Source organism: Bidens hawaiensis, unplaced genomic scaffold, assembly GCF_021521415.1.
Source record: "Bidens hawaiensis isolate Kalapana, Puna unplaced genomic scaffold, B.hawaiensis_p1.1 tig00032455_1, whole genome shotgun sequence".
Lineage (NCBI taxonomy): Eukaryota > Viridiplantae > Streptophyta > Magnoliopsida > Asterales > Asteraceae > Bidens > Bidens hawaiensis.
The window spans coordinates 117,748-138,315 of NW_027495534.1; the positions used below are offsets into that span (position 1 = coordinate 117,748).

The 20,568-nt window shown below is 34.4% G+C and overlaps 2 protein-coding genes across 2 annotated transcripts in view; both read left to right on the plus strand.

Moving 5' to 3' along the window:
- LOC143583560 (myb-related protein 315-like) overlaps positions 1–13,097 on the plus strand; it is a 68,475-nt gene extending 55,378 nt beyond the window's left edge. The window contains exons 5-6 of the mRNA XM_077065839.1: positions 12,843–12,985; positions 13,050–13,097. Coding sequence (XP_076921954.1) covers positions 12,843–12,985; positions 13,050–13,097 — 191 coding nt within the window. The remainder of the gene's footprint in view (positions 1–12,842; positions 12,986–13,049) is intronic.
- Positions 1–20,568, plus strand: part of LOC143583565 (uncharacterized) — a 168,648-nt gene that overhangs the window by 58,599 nt on the left and 89,481 nt on the right. The window lies entirely within an intron of this gene.

Here is a 20,568-nt window from a genome sequence, read left to right on the forward strand (position 1 = left end):
GACAAAGAAAGACTGGATGTGTTGAAAGACAACATCGAAACAGATATGGCAAAGAGTGGAATTCTATCACTTAAGGAGGTTGCTATAGTGCTCGTGCCAATTCTACAAAACGATCATTTCTTTGTGGTTACCTTCAATCTTCAAACATGAGTGATAGAATTACTTGACAACAGTGCAAATCAATAAATACAAGCTAATGCAAAGTTTAAAAGCTTAGAAGACAAATCAAAAGCAATTAGAGAGAATTTGGAACAAAGATACGGAAAGACTCCTGATATACTGGTAAACATATATACCTTTAACCCAAAAAACATACTTAAATTGCTTTCTATTTTGTTTAGAGAAACATCTTTTGCATGTATCTTAAAACAATTAAACACCCCATTACTCAACAAATCCAAGTAGCAACAATCAATAGATTGAAGATGACATGGAGAACAAGAAATAATGGAATAGATTGTGGTATTTTTGCTATGAGACACATGGAGACATATGATGGGAAGAGACCATGGGGGTGTAATTTCAAAAAGGAAGGCGATAAACAACAAAGACAACTAAAATGGTTGAGGTCAAAGTATTTGTGCAAAATCCTCCTCTCGGATATAAACCAAAAGAGAAATACTCTTATCAATAAAGCACTGCTATTCCATGAAAATGACGACACTCGTTTAACCGTAGAAGAGTTGATTGATGAACTTATGATAAGGCAACAAAAAATTTGAATGATTTCAAAACTGACCGATATGTACTTTAAGATACTTGTTATGGTGATCTCTAGTCTTCTGTTAACAGTTTGTAATGCACTTTAAGATAATATTTACATGTTGAATCAATGTTTTAACACAAACATAAAAATTTTATAATTACCAAAACATACCATCACAAACATACAAATTTTATTACTACTAATCTCTGGGTGACACACATAAAAACACACAATCACTACATCATAAACACTCATGAAAAACCATCACATACTAATCTCTGAGTGACATAAGAAACTTCAACTTCAATTCCATTGAGCAATTCAGTTCAAGAATTGCCTTGCCCAAAAGTTTTAACTCGTCAAGCTCTCTCTGTCCTACATCAACCATAAACAAAACAACAAGATCTCGGATAGTACTAGCGGGCATTCGAGTAAGAACTTTTGCAATGACATCCCTGGCATCCAAGTTGTTGCTAGTCTTTACAAATTCTTCAGTAAGAGTTTCCCGACAAGCTTTATCTATCTCGGTTTGAGCCTCAATATGCCTTCTGAGGGCAGCCTTGTAGGACCTGGATGATGATGATGATGACGAGCAATCCATTATTAACTAAAAAAATAATTTAAAATTATGTAGGTATATGAGTTTCACAAATGTGGTGTAGGTATATATAACCAAAAGGCTCACAGACAAAACAAAAGGGTGTCCCACGCTTGGGAAACGCAACCAGACGAATAGTAACTCTGTAATAAAAAAACAAAAGGGTGTCCCACGCTTGGAAGCGCATAAACTTGTCTCATGTGTTTTTGTTTAATCTAGAGATTACTTGCATTTATATCACCTGTCAGAATTAATTGATCATAATTATACTCACCTGTCAAAAATGCCGGGAAAAATATTATGGTAATGATAGCCTACATTAAAGTTAAGCTATATCTTACTAGATCTTACTATATCTTACTACAAATCAAACTTACTAACTTACTGGTTATTCAATCACACTAACAGTTTCAGAAAGATAATAAAAATGTATTCTTCTGACAAAACCGTGAAGACCATAGTGAAAACAACCATGGATCATGAGAAAGAGAAAGAAGACACTTTGTTGAAGAAAGTCGAAGCGATTAGGGCTACAATCGCATTCGAAAAAACAAAGACCTTCAACTCCTGTAAACTCATGTTGTGGGAAGACGACAATGAGTTTCGATCAATGGTTGCTGATTATCAGAAACAACAATCTGAATGCTACGACTCAGTGTGTGAGACCCTGGTTGACACCATAACTACGGTGTCAACCAACATGAGTTTTAAGGAGATGGGGGCAGAGACTGTGGACAAGGTGGAGTGATGGTGATGTTAGCTTCTCTCTTTTTGGTTTTTTTGTAATGCATTGTAAATATATGGATTATCTTAAAATGCTTTATGTATTGTAATTAATGGTACTTTTTGTGATGCATCTTTTGATGAATGATATGGATTAATGGTTCTCATCTTTCTTTGTTAAAAATGCTTGTAATCAATTAGCTTAAAATATGTTATATATTTGTTCAAAAGAGTCTATTACGCTTGCAACACGCTACTGTACATAGACATATATAAATATCCTAAAACGCTAGTAACACGCATGTGTACAACAACTCATTTCTAAACCATCCTATATATATATACTTATATATCTAGTTTTGTTTTCAATAAAAACTCCTTTTTCACTATGGAAGAAACCTCATCGCGGACCACAACATCCAGTAACAATCGATCTCAGGTTTATTGTTTTTGTGGTCAAGAAGTCATTCTAAGAACATCAAGGACCACCAAAAATCCAGGTCAGAGGTTCTACAATTGTGCATCTCAGGTTAGTGAAATTGCAAATAAAGTTGGAATTCATCTACAATTGTTAACCCTAAACTCTATATTTTTTAACTTAGGGCAAAAAAATGTGATTTCTTTACATGGTCTGATTGTGTTTCGTCCACAAGATCTGATGTGTGCACAAGATATACAGACATAATTTCTATCTTGATAAGGGCAAATAAGTCATTAGAGGATCAACTTGCAAGGAGTGTAGCTTTACTGAATGAATCAGAAAAAAAAGTGAAGATATTGTATTTTATTTGCTTCCTATTGTTTTTAGGTCTTTTAATTAGTTTTGTAATTAAAAGCTAAGAAACTTTGTTATGATTTTAGACCAGCTATTATGATGTATTTTTATGTTTCTGAACGGATTTAAAGGCCTTTTAATGAGTAGTTTAGTTTGAGTGTTTTCAAAATCACAGTGTATTTATTTCATTAAAAAGAGGTTATTATAAAAAATTAATAAAAAGATGTTCCCTCCGGAGTTTCGAACCCGCGGTATTTGCAATCTATGTTTAATCACAAGCGCCTAAACCATTTGAGCTACACCCAGAGAACGTAATAGAACCTCTTCTAATATTTATATACCGACATTTAGAAGTTTAAAATTTTCATTTTTACCCGCCAATTGATCTAGTTATCTTCTGGAAGACTCCCAAATCAATTAGTATTTATTGAACCAAATAAAATCTCACCAAACCCTAATAAATGATCTGCTAGTGTATTTATTGAACTCTCATCAATATCAATCCTACCAAACAGCTTCATTAATCTCAGGTGAGTACCAAATATTTTTGCTTTTAATTAGTCGGTTACATTTATTGGCGTTAATTAGTATATATATATATATATCGTTGATGACACAGTTAATAAAAAAATTCTTGGAAGATGGATAAGTCTTGGATGTCAGTAGGCGAAAGGTGCAGTAAAGCATATAAAGATGGTGTTAAGGCATTTCTTCATTTTGCAGTTCGTAATTGCAAGGAGACATCACCACCAATTTATATTTCATGTCCATGTGTTCGGTGTGTGAACCACGTATCTCTTAGTGTAGACGATGTAGAACATGACTTGTACAGGTTTGGAATTGATAAGAGTTATACTACTTGGATAAAACATGAAGAAACCGACACCAACATTCCAACTAATGTTAATAATACTGGGTTTGCCTACACCTGCCTTCCAACTAATTATGATAATAATACTGGGTTTGTTGACCCGAACATTCCAACAGATGCCTGTGAAACTGTAGAAATGGTAAGTGCTACAAAAGACAATTTCAAAGGCGACAAGAAGTATCAACAGTTTCTACAACTACTTGTTGACGCTGAGAAGCCCCTATATAAAGGATGTCTTGACTTCACCAAGTTGTCTGCATTAGTACAACTACTCAAATTGAAGAGCAAGCACGGGGTATCTCATAAGTTCGTTGATAAACTTCTGAAATTGTTGAAAAAGATGCTACATGCAGATAACGAAATGGTAAATAATATGTATGAGGGAAAATGATATTGACGGCAATGGGCTCAGGATACGAAAAGATACATGTGTGTATCAATGACTGCATTATATACTATAAGGATTACAAGGATTTGGAAGCATGTCTAGTTTGTAACAATTCAAGGTGGAAGGTGGATGAGAAGACTAACAAAACTTCCATAAACACGCCCGCTAAGGTACTGTGGTACTTTCCCATTATTCCACGATTCAAGCGCCTCTTTCAATCAAAGACCAAAACAGAGAATTTAACATGGCACTCCACGAGTACCAATAAACTCGGTGTTTTACGCCACCCATCAAATTTACCAGCATGGAAAACCATAGATGACAGGTACTCCGATACCATCGGAAGCGATCCAAGAAATCTTCGTCTAGGGATTTGCCCTGATGGGGTCGACGTACATAGAGGCAACAGAAACCACAGTGTCTGGCCTGTTTTAGCAGTCATTTACAACCTTCCACCTTGGATGTGTATGAAAAGAAAATTCATCATGCTTTCCTTATTAATATCCGGAGTGCCAGGAAACAATATTGATGTGTTTTTACAGCCTTTAATTGACGATCTAGCATATTTATTTGAGGTCGGGGAGCCAACATATGATTCATATAAACAAGAAATGTTTACACTACGTTCAGTTGTGTTATGGACGATTAATGATTACCCTGCTCTTGGTACACTATGTGGTTGCCCTTACAGTGGATTCAAAGGTTGTGTGGTGTGTCGGGGCGACACTCAGTGTGTTTGACTTTATCACACAAAGAAGCAGAGTTATGCTGACCACAGAAGGTATTTATCACATGACCACCCTTTCCGAAAACAAACAAAGACGTTCAACGGAAAAGAGGAGATGAGAACCGCTAAAGAGCCTATGACAGGGGAAGAGATATACGACGAGGTCAAAAACATTAACAATGAATGGGGAAAGGGATCTGAATCCCTAAGTGGGAGTAAGAGGAAAAGGGATAACACAACGCCGCAGCCATATTGGAAGAAGTTCAACATATGGTACCAACGGCTCAGCTATTGGAAGTATTTACCTGTCCATCATTGTATTAATTTGATGCATGTTGAAAAGAATGTGGCAGAAAGTATTGTCGGGACGTTGCTGAACATTCCCGGAAGGACAAAAGACGGATTGGCATCTAGAAAGGATTTGGAGTTTTTAGGGATTAAAAAGGAGTTGCAACCGAAAGCAAAAGGCAACAATACAGAACTGCCCGCAGCATGCTTCACATTATCAGGACAAGAAAAAGGAAGCTACACTGTATAAATTGAAGGCTCCACTAGGGTATTGTTCTAACTTCTCTAGTTTGGTGAATCTTAAAAAAAGGAAGCTACAAGGCCTTAAATCACATGATCATCACATGGTTATGCAACAGTTTCTGCCCCTTGCAACACGGTCCATCATGCCAGAACCAATGAGAAATGCTATAATCAGGCTTTGTTTTTTTTTTTCAAGTCAATTTGTAGCAAAGAAATCATTGTAGAAGAGCTTGATAAGATGCAGGAAGAGCAAATAGTTACACTGTGCTTGCTGGAGAAGTACTTTCCGCCATCATTTTTTGAATGGTTCACTTAACCGTGCACCTTGTAAGAGAGATAAAATTATGTGGGCCACCATGCTTTCGTTGGATGTATCCCTTTGAAAGGTGTATGAAGGTTATCAAAGGGCATGTGCGAAACAAAACTTATCCAGAAGAGTGCATTGCTGAGGAGAACATTGCGGAAGAAACAATTGAGTTTCTGAGCGAATACCAAAAAAACATCAAGAGTACTGTTGGTATTCCACACGATAAGCATGATGATAATGGGGAGACAATTCCTGTCACAGGCGCTAAATCAGTTGAAGTTTCTCCTGATCTCTTCAAGAGAGCACATTTCTATGTGCTGCAGAATACGCCTGAAATAGCGCCGTATATTGAGTAAGTAATACTAACATATATACTCTAAATTATATATATATATATATATATATATATATATATATATATATATATAGGGTGCAGTTACAGTATATAGAAAACTTAAACGCTCAGCAAACGCACCCATATATTAAATCAACTTAAACGCTTTGCAAACGCACCCATATATTAAATCAGAATATACCGTATGTTAAGGCATTAGCGTACAGTAACTGCACCCATATATATATATATATATATATATATTAATTCACAATATATTATACTCCTACTTGCAGACAACACAAGACCTCTTTGAAAAACCAAATGCCTGGTAAACGACAAGCATTGCTGGAGAAGGAGCATACTTTAAAGTTTGGTGATTGGTTACGTGACAAGGTAGATCAATTTATTAAGTCTTCTATAATTTTTAAAATTCTTTTATAGTTTCTGCAATGTAGGTGAAGAATCTAATCCTTGTAATGAAATTCAGGTTGAAAGAGAGCTAGCTGGCTCCCCAGGTTCTGTATCGGAAACCGTAAAGTAGATTGCACACGGAGCACACCGCAACGTTTACAAATACGACTCATACGACATCAACGGTTTTGAATTTCGTACAAAATCTCATGATGGTAGAGTTTACCAAAACAGCGGGGTTGGTGTAGAGGCGGATGACATGCACATCAAAAAAGACGTGGTGACCTATGGATAAAACTTTTATTTTGGGGTTTTGCAAGAGATATGGGTCCTAGATTATCATACTAAAAGAATTCCGGTCTTCATGTGCTAATGGGTTGACCGTAAACATGTCAAACATGATATTCTTTGTTACGCGTCGGTCGACCTAAACAAATTTGGCCACAAGGATGATCCGTTCATATTGGCCTCGCAAGCACGCCAGGTGTTTTATGTTCAAGATCAGCTGGATAGAAAAAAGCATGTTGTCCTCATGACTCCACCCAAGAATTATAGGCATTCGTATGACGAGGTCAATGAGGAATTTAGTAAGGTAACTTTCCCTCATGAGGGTAATACATTGACACTTGTACAACCAAATCAACTACTTCGTAATGAATCCCCAGATGATTACTAGAGGCCCGGGAAAAAGCCTACAACTATTCTTAATGGAGATTGACACCGATGTCGGGGTTATCGACCCAGCAGTTGTGTTCGTTCGGCTAGTTAGATGTAAATAATGTTTAAATTTAGTTGTGATACATGATATATCACCATTCTTTACTTTGTACTTATTAATTCAAACTAAAGAAATATTGGTTGTTTTTAATACTATTACAACTTATACAGGCCGGTTTGTTGAATTCATTTCATCTTCTGGCTATTTTGGTCAATTGGTGTCAAGTTCAAACATACATCATGTTACATCGATAACAGTCACAATTGACTTGTAGTGTATCATAGTAAGATCAATAAAGTCATTACACTCATAACTGACTCGTGCTATATCAAAGTTACATTAATACAAAGAAAGCCCAAAAATGCATCATGTTGTCTAAGGTGTTCATGGTTCGGTTGGAAACCGTGAAACCGCCCAAACCGGCCATCGGTGACAGTCATCATTTCTCGTCTGATGGTTTTGTTTCTTGCAAACCTCTATTTGGTTATGTTTCAACATACTTTTTAACAGCTGGTTAACTACAAAACATTATCAACTCATTTTATAAAAAAAGACCATTATGCCATTCTTTTCACTAACCTGCATACCAAAATTGTACCCTCCATACTCAGATATTTGACCAAAGCATCTGTGGGTCTTAGACTTTGAAGAAGCCTTTGAACAAATAAAATTCAGTTTTGAAAAACCCCTTCCAAACTCAATGCCATCACCAGTAACCTTAGATTTGGTGATGGCATTGAGTTTTGGAAGGGATTTTATCAAAATTTAAGATCTTTTGGAAGTTTAAGATCTGTGGAAACCTTAGATTTTTTCTGCTTGGCCATGTTTGGAATTCACATAACATATATATATATTAAATCCTAATAAATTTCAGCCACCAGTTTTATTGCAGGCATTAAAGTCTGTTGTTTTATAGTTGGTTTATTGCAGTCATTAAATTTCAGCCACCAGTTATATATATCACGCTTTAGAAACACTCCACGCTTTATAGTTAATAATAACATTTACAATAATAACATTCACATAATATAAGTGATTATGTATTAAAAAAAGCAGTCATTAAATTTCAGCCACCAGTTATATACATCACGCTTTGGAAACGCTCCACGCTTTACAGTTAATAATAACATTTACAATAATAACATTCACATAATATAAGTGATTATGTATTAATTTTTTTTTTAATATGATTAATCAATTCACATAACATATTAATACCAAATTATAATAACATTTACAATAATAAGATTTACATTAATATAGAAAACCAAATTACATAAAACTAACTAGCTCCTAGCATCCGACTCCTTCTCAGAATCTACATCGACATCCATCGTAGACCTCCCTGTAGATTCCGTATCCGAATCTACATCCGGATTCTCTTCTGGAGTATGAGAGGGCAAGATCCTCTCGTACATGCCATCCGAGGTATAGGTGGAGTCCCTAAGCCTTTGGAGGCGAAGGTTCACCTGACTACGGAATTCCCCATAAACGAACACCGCCTTGAAGTGCTCCAAGTTGTTCAACTCGATGTACGCCATCTTGATTCCCGGCACTACCATATCAATGCTGAAATAATCAGCAGTCGTGTACCCAAGCCACCTAACCATTCGGTTAAGTTGTTGGTACGTGAAGGTGTGAGGGTGGACATAGTCCACATACCTCACCCTTTGATTCCTCCGGATAGCGCCGGAAGAAAAGTGGAATCTATGGTGAAAAATGTGGGGTCGTAGTAGATGGGGGCATGAGCACCCGGTGCACGTTCGACCCATGTTGAAGCCATTATTGAAAATTATAATCGGAAGAAAGGTGGATTGTGATTGTGATTGTGGATTGTGATTATGGATTGTGATTATGATTTGTGGATTGCGATTGTGATTGTGACTGGTATTTAAACACCAACGGAACCCGACGGTACATCTCCCTGACAATTTGAATTTGGCGGCACAAGAAACTGTAAAGGCAATGATAACGTCGCCACTCGTCAAATCTACGTGTGGCCAGTAATTACGTTTTTGACACGCTTAAACATATTTTAGTGTGACCATTTCTCACTTATAGCCACACATAATAAGTGTATCTGTGAAAATATAAAACTTATAAAAAATAAAACTAAGATACTCTTTGGTCACACAACCTCGTATAAGTGGCCATTGATTACATTTGGACACACTTAAAAATATTTAACTGTGACAATTTCTCACTTATAGCCACACATAATAAGTGTACCGTGACAATAAAAAACTTAGGAAAAATAAAAGTAAACTACTCTTTGGTTACACAACCTCGTATAAGTGGCCATTAATTACATTTGGACACACTTAAAAATATTTAAGTGTGACAATTTATCACTTATAGCCACACATAATAAGTGTATCCGTGACAATAAAAAACTTAGGAAAAATAAAAGTAAACTACTCTTTGGTCACACAACCTCGTATAAGTGGCTATATATTTTAAGCGTTTTAGCCACATTACTAATAAATACAATGGTTGTTCGTCATATTTCGCCACTTTATTAAGAATGTGGCTAGAAAATGTGACATTAGGTCACACAACGTAATATAAGTGGCTATATCTTTTACCTTTTAGACACATCTCTTATCAATACTGCAGCCGTTTGTCACATTTGGCCACACTATTAAATCATGTGGCTAGTTATATGTCACAGTTTGTGGCTAATGCATGTGTTTTTGGTCACATGTATCAAAGATCAAACAAACTATGACTGTAGGTCACATTTCGCCACACATTTTTATAATGTGGCTAGTTTTTGTCACAGTTTTTTTCAAAGTGTGGCGAAAAGTACCTGAGTAGGTATAGAATGGCCACATGAAGAATAATATGTGTGGCCAAAACATTCTGGAAGGTTTTCAAACATGGTCAAAGACCTTTTAGCCACACATTTAAGCCGAAGTGTTGCAAATCGCCCAGACCACATGTGTGGCCGAAGGTCGATATTCACGTAGTGATAACTCCTGTTAGAAATATCGTTCTCCGAATTTATAAGATGAGCTTTTGATCTTTTAGACATCGCCTTATCATTTGAAAAAACAAATACATTTAAATAAAGGAATCATATAAATGGTAGAATAAGTATAAAATAGTATTAACGATGAATTTAAAGCGTAAACAACATGAAGAAAATTAAAATTGACCAACCACATCCTACGGTCCGGTTTGGTTTATACGGCCCATAATTATAAAAATTATAAACCAAACCGTTGGCCATGATTTTACATAACTTTTAGTGGGCTGCCACCTTTATGGTTATTTTATCGGTGACGAACGTTCGTTTTTCTTATAAAACAACTTCATTATAATATTCTAGTTTGACACCTAATTAAATTTTATTTTATATATTAATTTAGTTATGGAATAATGAAATAGTTCCTGCATGTATTTAGGAGAGCTATAAAAAAGTTATCATCCAATAGGTACATGTAAATTTTATATGAAAACCACGTGTAATATGATGTTTGTAACCCAAGTATATAATATATGTATAACACTGTATAAACATAAACAACCGACTTAAAGGCGAATTTCATTTCAAGATGGTAAGTTTGGCCAGTTTAATGGTTTTAAAGGCAACCAAGAAGACACTTAGTTGATATACATGTAATTCACATATGCTTAAAAGTGCAAAGAATACAATATTAATATATGATGCGCATATAAAATACATAATTGGATGTAGCACTTGTTGTATATAAGGTAAATTAATTGAAGAGGAGCAGAGCTATCAAAGTCTCCTCAGGTGTGTTTGTGAGTACGAACACTATCAAATAAAGGTGTTTGGTGCTAAAAAATGAATGACACCAAAGAAATTTAGTTTTCGTTGTTGCTAACATAAATCACTAATGGAAATAAACAAATTATATGGTAACAGGTAGCTACTGTATATTAGTGTTAGTTGTCTACATAATTAGTGATACGCAACTTAAAAAAATCACTAATTATTAATTGATAATGAAATTTTGTTTTCATTGAAGAAAGAATTCTAAAATCAAGGAATACGTTTAGTTGTGTATTTGAAAGGTTTTAATATATTTATTATAATTTAATTATAAATATTTATTACCTAAATCTTCAAAGATTGGGTGCCACTTGGCAAAATATTAGACCAATTTGGGGCAATGTGGTTCAACCATCATTTTTGTTATTATAATAGTAGATTTATATACAAACTAGCTTTTAGCCCGCGTATTACACGAGTTTATTTAGATTTTTTTAAAGTTATTGTGAATATATAATTTTATGATGTGTATAAGTTTCTTCTTAAACATAAACTTATAGTTGTAGTATTTTTTTTATATATTAAAATCAAAGGTTACATAAATAGATAAATTATATTATAACTATAGGTTGACTCAAGTTTATTATTTTTGTTATTATTATTATTAATAACATATAATTAGTGTTTCTAGATATGATGTTTTTGTTTATAAACATATGAAAAAGAACTTTTTATATGTTTTACTATTATTTATTATTAATAATAATGTATAAATGTTCAATATTTTTTACATATATTTTATTTATGTATTTTAATTTTTAATATTTTAATTTTTAAAAATAAAAAATAGGTGTAATTATTTGCATTCTTATAGATCTATCGAAGACTGAGATTTTGAGTAGGCACGAAGTTCTTTCTTTCAACATAAACTTTGATTGTTTTGTATTAAAATTAAAGATTACATGAACATAACTAAATCATGTGTTGTTGGTTTTATCAAGTTTTTGAATTTTTTAATAAATTATTAGTTTTTTTTATGTATTATTATTAATGTTTATACTTTTAAAGTTTTTATTTTTAATTTATAATTTTGTTTATCTTTAATTAATTATTTGTTTATTTAAATTTTGTTTATTTAATTTATCTTAGTTGGAGATTAGTTGCATTATATTTAAAACTAGTGTTTTAACGGTCTCAATCGTTGAGACGGTAAGTCGACATGAATTCGGTCAGTTTCGGTTACGTGTCTTATTGTATAGGAGCTAAAGTAAAAAATAAATAAATGTTGAGGTGGACCAGTGGTGAGGCGTCAGTTAGTAAAACTTGATCGTTGGTAAAGCCCAACCGTTAACGATCCCGGGCGTTGATGTGGTCAGTCTATGCGAATTCGGTCGGTCTCGTCACATTAATTGCGGTACCGGAACTAAAAAAATCAGGATTCGGTTGGTTTTCGTTACGATACTAAAACTAAAACTAAACGCGGTGAGTTTACGCTACTCCTGTCGGTTTCCGGCACGTTCGTTACGATACCATAACTAAAACAAAACAAAATTAGTTATTAGTTTAATTTTGTTACGTACGTTACGAACCAAAACTAAAAAAATATATCACCACTAAGGTGCCACAAAGTAGCTCGATGGGGACTTTGCGGCACCAAACTCCTAAATTATTATATATAATAATGATAATTTTTTTTTATGTTTTATTATTGTTATTATTATTAATGTTTATTTATTTAATTTCTTTAACAATAACGCACCCGTTTTCTGTTATTCATTGTTGAAATGGGTTGCATTTTTTAAATGCAATTCTTATTAATTTGAATTATTTGTTTCGTGTATTATTTTAGATGTCATTTTTAATATTTTTAATTATTTAATATAATAAATTAATTAAGTTGAAGAATATTTGAAAAAAAGTATATGACTATCGTTTAAGTGAGAAGACGATTCATACAAAGTTTTTACTCCTTTTGAGGTTGAACACTCTACATATTTGTTGTTGCTAATAGGTTTGGATAGTTTGAAGATGGTAAATCCAAGAAAGCTAAGAGTACATCTGGAGTTTAAATACAAAATTAGTGCAAGGGTTAAGAGATTGTTAGAAGCTTTGATCATCTGGTCTGGTTTTGAGATGATGATGATGATAACTTTTGTATGAATATATGAGTTTAATGCTAAATAAGTATAATGTTAAATGCAATAGTTTATGTATATAGGTATTTGATAATAATAAATTGTGGTTTGGTTATGATAATTTAGAATAATTGGATGGTATAGAAGTGTAAGATATCTATATTTAATTTAAATTACTTATTAAGCATGTTGGATGTCTAATATGGTAATTTAACAAAATCCGGTGAGGCACTGCTAAATTTAATGTGCTATATCATCTAGGAACGTTACACTTCAACTTCAGGTGACATTAAGGTGCTCTCCTATGGCATTCACTGCAATCATAAACAAAAATGAAACTGACAATAAACGTCTCTCCTAACACTCGCTCGCTTACCCTTCCATCCTACATGTGACAGCCGAGAATTTTTTTTCTTTTTAAAAAACATTGGAAACTATGCCCAAATGTTAGTGACACTAATCTATAGACGGGATGTCTACCTGCTTTATTTTGATCATACATATAGACGGAAAGTCTATTAAAATTTCATTTTTATCACACGTTTAGACTGTGAGTCTACTTATTTACTTAGCGGCACATTTCAATTTTCGGGACAAAAATTCTTTGAACATGGGTGTTTGAACCTGGATCAATACTTAACAATAAACAGATCTCAGATCTGAAATATACGATTAATCCTAAATACGGATCTAGCTCATTATCACGTTTGATTGTATGTTATATTTATATATATATATATTAGTTGTATGTATGTAGGTGATGAATAATATTAATATGAAGATGAAGCTTGAGAGAGATTGGACAGAGGTTCGTTACGTTAATCTTAAAAACTTAATTTAAAATGTGAGCAGTGTTCACTATAAATAGGAAGATGGACCTAGTTCGTTAACATTCCATAACGAACTAGGGTCCACTTCGTTACATACATTAACAAATAAATATCTTAACGAATCAACCCCTGATTCGTTAAACATCCTTAACGAATCAGGAGGGATAATAACTTAGATCTAGTTCGCTAAACATCCTTAGCGAACTAGACTATTACTTTAACGAACTAAAGATAAAATAATTTTTTATTACATTAAACAAAAACGACAAATACGTTGACAATAAATACAAAGACTCGAGACGCAAAACCGTGCACTAACAGACACCCCCTCGTCTTGAGCTCTTTGTATTTGTCTTTGTCTTTACTTTAGTTGAAACGCTTGGATTGCCAGTCTCTTCAACTATGAATTCTGTTCTCATAACATATACACACAACGCGTTGGAACTGCATAGCCAGGTCATAGTCTTCATTGCACTCGATCAATATTTTATTCTTGTGTAGCACGTCATTGTCAGTCTCAGTTAAGTTAACAAGCCACATCGGGTCGATGATCTTGATCAACTCTGTCTTTAAACCTGTACCAAGAACAATGACGGCCTCGCCAGTACGATTGTCGTAGTACCAGCAGTTGAAGGATAAATGTATGTGTTGGTTCATTGTCTTCACCGGTACACGCTTCATCGTCTTCGGCGACTTAACCTTAAGAACCAACTTCTTCCATCCCGTTTTTGGATCGATCTCATCTATTTGCTTGGGTATGGGAATTTGTGGCTTAAAATACTTAAAACCATGGTTCACCTCAAACACCAAGTGTTGGTGAAAACGTTTTTCATGGTAGTCCTCACCACGATTAATAAACGGACAATACGCCAAAGTGCACACATCCCATCTTGGTAACGAGAGAAGATCAGACATCCTTTCGTAGTACTGGACGCCCTTCTCCCATTTAACAATACATACGTTAAGTTCAGATTCAAACATCCAAGAAACAATATTACCTTTCACTTTCGACACAGCCTTAAATGTGGTCTTCTGGTTGGCTTTGGCTTGTTCAATAGCTTCTTCTTTCTGTTCTTGATCAACAAACCTAAATGCCTTGATGATCTTACTTGCTTTCTTGTGTCTGAACCAACTCTCAATCTCCTCAAGAGACAGGTCGAGAAGCGAATCAGATTTCATATCAAAGACATTCTTGCCTTTGGAATTCTTCTCAAGATGTTCTTCTGCTTCTTTAACCGATTCTTCATTAAATACTGGAGCACCCTGATCAACATTGGTGTGTTGAAACAAGTCAGGATACTCCTCAGCAGTCACATCCTCCACCTCGACCTCCTCATTCTCATAAATAAAATCCGTACTCATCTCAATAGTAGGATCATTTAGTATTTCATCATCATTAATTACCTCAACATCGAGTTCAGTTTCTAACACAGTCATCTCGTCTTCATTCAGACCAAGCAAGATAGCAATCTGCTCTCGTGTCAGTGATCTATCAACAAGCTGTCCCACAGCTATTTCATCGACATTAACCATGCTTCGAATCACCCCCTTACCATCCATAAAAATAACCGTATCGGCCTCAATCATCTCAATCGGTTTGGCAGCCGAATGGTCATGATAAACGATGATTTGTTTGCCCGAATCATCAACAGAACTCGTACTCGCACCAGAAGCTGGGTCTTGAGTTTGTTTAGTCTCACCACCAGCGCCAGATTCATCTGGATCCTCATTGTCATTCTTGAGTTTTTTCAGCGCATCATCTTTGCATGTCAGTTGCAGAATAAGCTCCTCTTGTTCTTTAATTTTCACCCCCTGAGACTCAACAAACTCACGAAGGGCTTTTGTTTCTTTTTGACATAAAGAAACATAGCTGAGCAGCTTCTTCTGGTTCTCCATCAGACGTTCTTGGTTCATACGGTCAGCGGACATTTGATTTTCATACAAATGAAGAAGATTCAAAATCATGTCTGTCTGACGATTCGGTGGCATAGCATACAAAGAAGGATGAACTGGTTGGATTGGTCCATGAGGCCTTGTAATTCTCATAAATGATATATCACTAGGTGGAGGGGGCCCCATGGACGATGTTGGAGGAACAGTAGAAGGTGTAGCAGAAGGCATTGGTATCTCAGCTAAAGCCGTTTGTGGAATCATACCAAGCCTGTCGTGAGAAACCATCGTCGTTGTCAAAGTAAGCGCCGGAGTGCTAGTAGTAAGCGACACTGCCGGGCGTTGAGGTGTTGCAGGACGAGACGGTTGAACACCAAACGAGATGCCAGCCCCAGCCGACACTCTCCGCTTCGAAGAACTTTCAATTGCCAGCTCTTTCCCTGTTCGTTTATGTTCTCGATGAGCTGCAATAGTAGCAGCTAACGCAGCTTTAACTGCAGCTTGTTGTTCTCGAAGAGCTGCATCACCATTACCACCATCACTACCATTACCACTATCACCTCCATCATCACCGTCATCATCATCATCATCATCATCATCATCGTTCCCACCTACTCCTCCCTCACGCTCGGAATACGAGTCATCATGGATCCAGCGATTCTCTGGAGGACATACATAATCAGGATTAGCAGGATGACCAATCAATCTCTTGAATCTGGGACGAGGAGATTGGCGATACAGTTTCATTCTTCTCATGGTGTCTGCCTTCATGTTGTCCAGAATAACTTATCGTTCACATCATTCGGATCGAGCACCAAATCTCTAATAGCATCGTTGACAAACAATTGGACGAAACGTGGATACATCAAAAACTTCACCCGACGTTTTCCAGGAATACAATTTTCTTTCATATGATCGAAGATCATTTCAGAAAAATTGAAACGTTTGTTCAGAACAAGTGCTACAAATGTCGATTGTAATGCAGCGCGACATTCGTCAAACCTAGCCTTACATCGATCGAAGATCATTTCAGAAAAATTGTAACGTTTGTTCTGAATAAGTGCTACAAATGTCGATTGTAATGCAGCGCGACATTCATCAAACCTAGCCTTACATCCACCAAGGCAGTGAATAAGAACATGAAGTAAATACTTGTATTGGGGACACAAGTATGCCTTGTTATACATAGACGCAGTAAGACTGCTAGCATAAAACAATCGTCGAAATAGTCCCTTGATAAGTTGTTTATCATATTCGCTAGGATCATCAATGGTATCATCAAATTGTAACACTCTTCGAACTGTTTCAGCTGAGACGATAACTGGTTTGTTATTAACCACAGCAGCAATATGATCCTCAACTTCTACATATTGAGCAGTGTTACAGAATTGACGAACGATGCTGAATCTAATATCCGGAGTAGCAGTGACAGCGTAATGAAGACGGGAACAACGTATAAATTCCAGTATACCACCAAAGACATCCTCATCAGGAAAGTCTGTATCAACGAATGCACACACATTATACCGAGGGTCATAAGGAAGTAAAGGAACATCCTCAGCTGGTTGATTAGCATCTTGAGCATGTTGATCTTGTGGTGCATCCACAGGTGGATCTTGTTCCATGTTATCAGCCATAATCGTGAATAAATAATGTTCACTATCAGTAAAATGTAAATTTATAAACACTATTTGGTTTATATAATTTGAGTACTTATGAATTTATCAATAAACGTTACATTAACAAAAATAATTATTAAAATTAATTAAATCTGAAATGTCATTCGTTAAGAAAACAGTCTGATTCGTTAAGAGATTTTAACGAATCAACTGATTCGCTATCAAGTAAATAGATAACGAATTAAGAATTAGAGAATTACTATAAAGATGTAACGAACTAACACTCTAGTTTGTTATAATTAACGAATACCAATCTGATTCGTTAGAACTATTGATTCGTTAAATTGATTCGTTATTCTAATTCGTTTGAATTACTTAACGAATTGGACACAAAGTAATTCCAATTCGCTAAGTATAATGAATGGCCACAAAATTGGCTTAATCTTTGACTTCACTGGGTCAAGGTCAAAATTAACCAAGAACACTCAAAGTCAAATTGCAATTTGGAAATCAATTACTCCATAATTATCGATCAAAAGCCAAACAAATGACCAAATCAGTCTCGGAAACCTACAGCGATGCATATGGTATAGATTTGAGGCACCAACACATGACATAGGTTATTTAAGTTAGGGTTTAACCGGAGTATAAAACCCCGAAAATAACCACACACAATTAGCTCATCAATCAGTACGAAAAACAAGAGTCAATATCACCATTGATCTCGGAAATCAATTCCGATCATAATGGTAACAGATTCAAGGTTCACTACAGCTTATAAGTTAAAGTTCAAAGGAACCTAAAACACCCAATAACAAAACCTCATAATTAACCCATCACACCCATATAAGTTTTGACGAAAATCATAACGGTGTAATCCTCTTTACCTTCGGATCACGAAAATATGATCAGATAGAGATATAATGAAGGTCAAGATTTCTGGGAAAAATTTGCGAGAGTAACTTTATGAATAAGGAAGAAGAAGAAGAAGAAGAAGGTGTATAGGACGGTTCGTATGCACGCTGTCCTATATACACTGTCTTTTCACGCTTCCCAATGCACAAATTAAACTGATTCGTTAGAAATTTGAATTAACGAATCAGCCAATTCGTTAAGGTTAACGTAATACGTGGCATAACGAATTAGATTCAATTCGTGTCTCAAATCTTGTCTTGATTCGTTAAGTATGCATAATGAACTGGGTATGTTTTGTTACAGGGTGCGGAAGCGAATTAGATGGACGAACTAGAATGTAGTTCGTTAAAAACATTCCAATTCGTTATCCATAATTAACGAATTAAACTTTATTTAATTTTAACTTTAAATAAAATAAAATAATGAATTAATGAATTAATAAATTAATGAATTAATGAATTAATAAATTTAAATAATTAATATTAAGTTAAAGTAGTTACCGAGAACCTTTATCTCAATAACCAAAACCTTAAAAACCGTTTCATGTTTAGAAACCGATAACTTAAAATAATTTAAAATAATCTCAATTGTATCAAGGCAGACATTGCACTCGGTACATCAATTAACTTAAAATAATTAAATTGTAAAGAATAAAAATGTAAAATCTTTTTGTATTTTGAAATTTTTAACATAAAAACTAAATATTTACCAGAAAATATTCGAGAAATTTGTAAAAAATATTTTTATGTTTTTTGTATGAGTTTTCAAAAAACAGTACATATTTTTGGATTTTTGTCGAGTTTGAGCAGAGAATCATATTGACCAAATTGCTTTTTCATCACAGTTTTATATTTCAGCGATATTGTGACTAGTGTAAAGTCGTTCATTGGTATTGTTGTCCACTTAAATCTAATAACAAACTTTCAAGTGTTTTTGTGATATGATTAATGGTTCAATTAAAGCATAGAATATCAGAGACTATCAGCCTCTAATTTCGGTTCAAGATTAATTTGATTTTTGCTATATCACCCCAATTTGACTTAAACCATTATATTGTTGATCAAAAATTTGATTTTTATAGAAGTTCATGAGCAATGCATTGATTTTCTGTTACTATTAGTGAATATGCACGAGTCCATCTGTCGGCTTACATACATTGTATCCCATGGCGTCCGTTTCTTAATGGTATTAAGACACGCGCAAGGGAGGAACATTGTATGACTAACAGCGGATTTTGATCAAGTCAGTAATTTAGATTTGTACGAAGTACATTAGTGATCAAGTTTAATGACTTTGGGTTTGCTCTAAAAGCGAATGAAATATCCGTGCATATGAATACCCAGATGACTAAGCCGCATAAAATCTCACAATGTCCAGAACCTCAAAGCTTGTTATTTGCTTTATTTTATTTTTGGGTGATCAAACAAGTATAAGGCTTGAGTATGACATGTTATTACATTTCTGCCATCCTTACCGAGACTTTTCTAGAAACTAACACCTCTTTTAATTTGGCGTTTCTTTATGTTTATATCACACACTTTACTCTACTTGTTTGTTTTAAGACCTACTAATGCACCAATGCAGATAAGCACACAATCTTTTAAGCTTACTTCTTGCTGGATTTGGAGTCAGAATAGTCAATGCACTATCATTTTCTCTTTTTGCTTCAAAAACTCAAAATTTTGAGGAGCAGAAAACAAAGCAAAGATAAATTTAATCGTCCCAGTTAACTTAAGTCTATAAATAAATGGCTAACCTATAAATTCACAAGTGAATAATAGGACCAAGATATGCAAGCATGCTTCACAAACTTAAATAACCGACATAATTTTCAGCTAGAAAATAATCTAAAAACGCATAAATAACGCCCCAACTATTTTCCATTATCAGGTAAATGGCTATCCTGAAGATTCACAAGAAACTATCAGGACCAAACATATACAAGTAAATGTCCTTCAATTGTAGATAATTGACATAATTTTCAGCGAACGCATGCAAAAATCTTTTTGGTTTTTCTCTATACATACTTTAAAAACACAATCTTTTTTTCTTTTTCAATTTTCTTATAAACAAAATTAACATCACAATCTTTTTGGATTTTCGGATTTTTCTATACAAACTTTAAATCACAATCTTTTTGGATTTTCAAAATTTTCTGTACAAAATTTAAATCACAATCTTTTTGGATTTTCAAAATTTTCTGTACAAAATTTAAATCACAATCTTTTTATCCTTTTCAAAATTTTAAAATGTTTTTGGTTTTTCAAAATATTTTAAAGGAAAATATTAAAGAAAATAACTCTCAATATTTTTGATTTTTCTAAATTTTCAAATGTTTTTGGATTTCA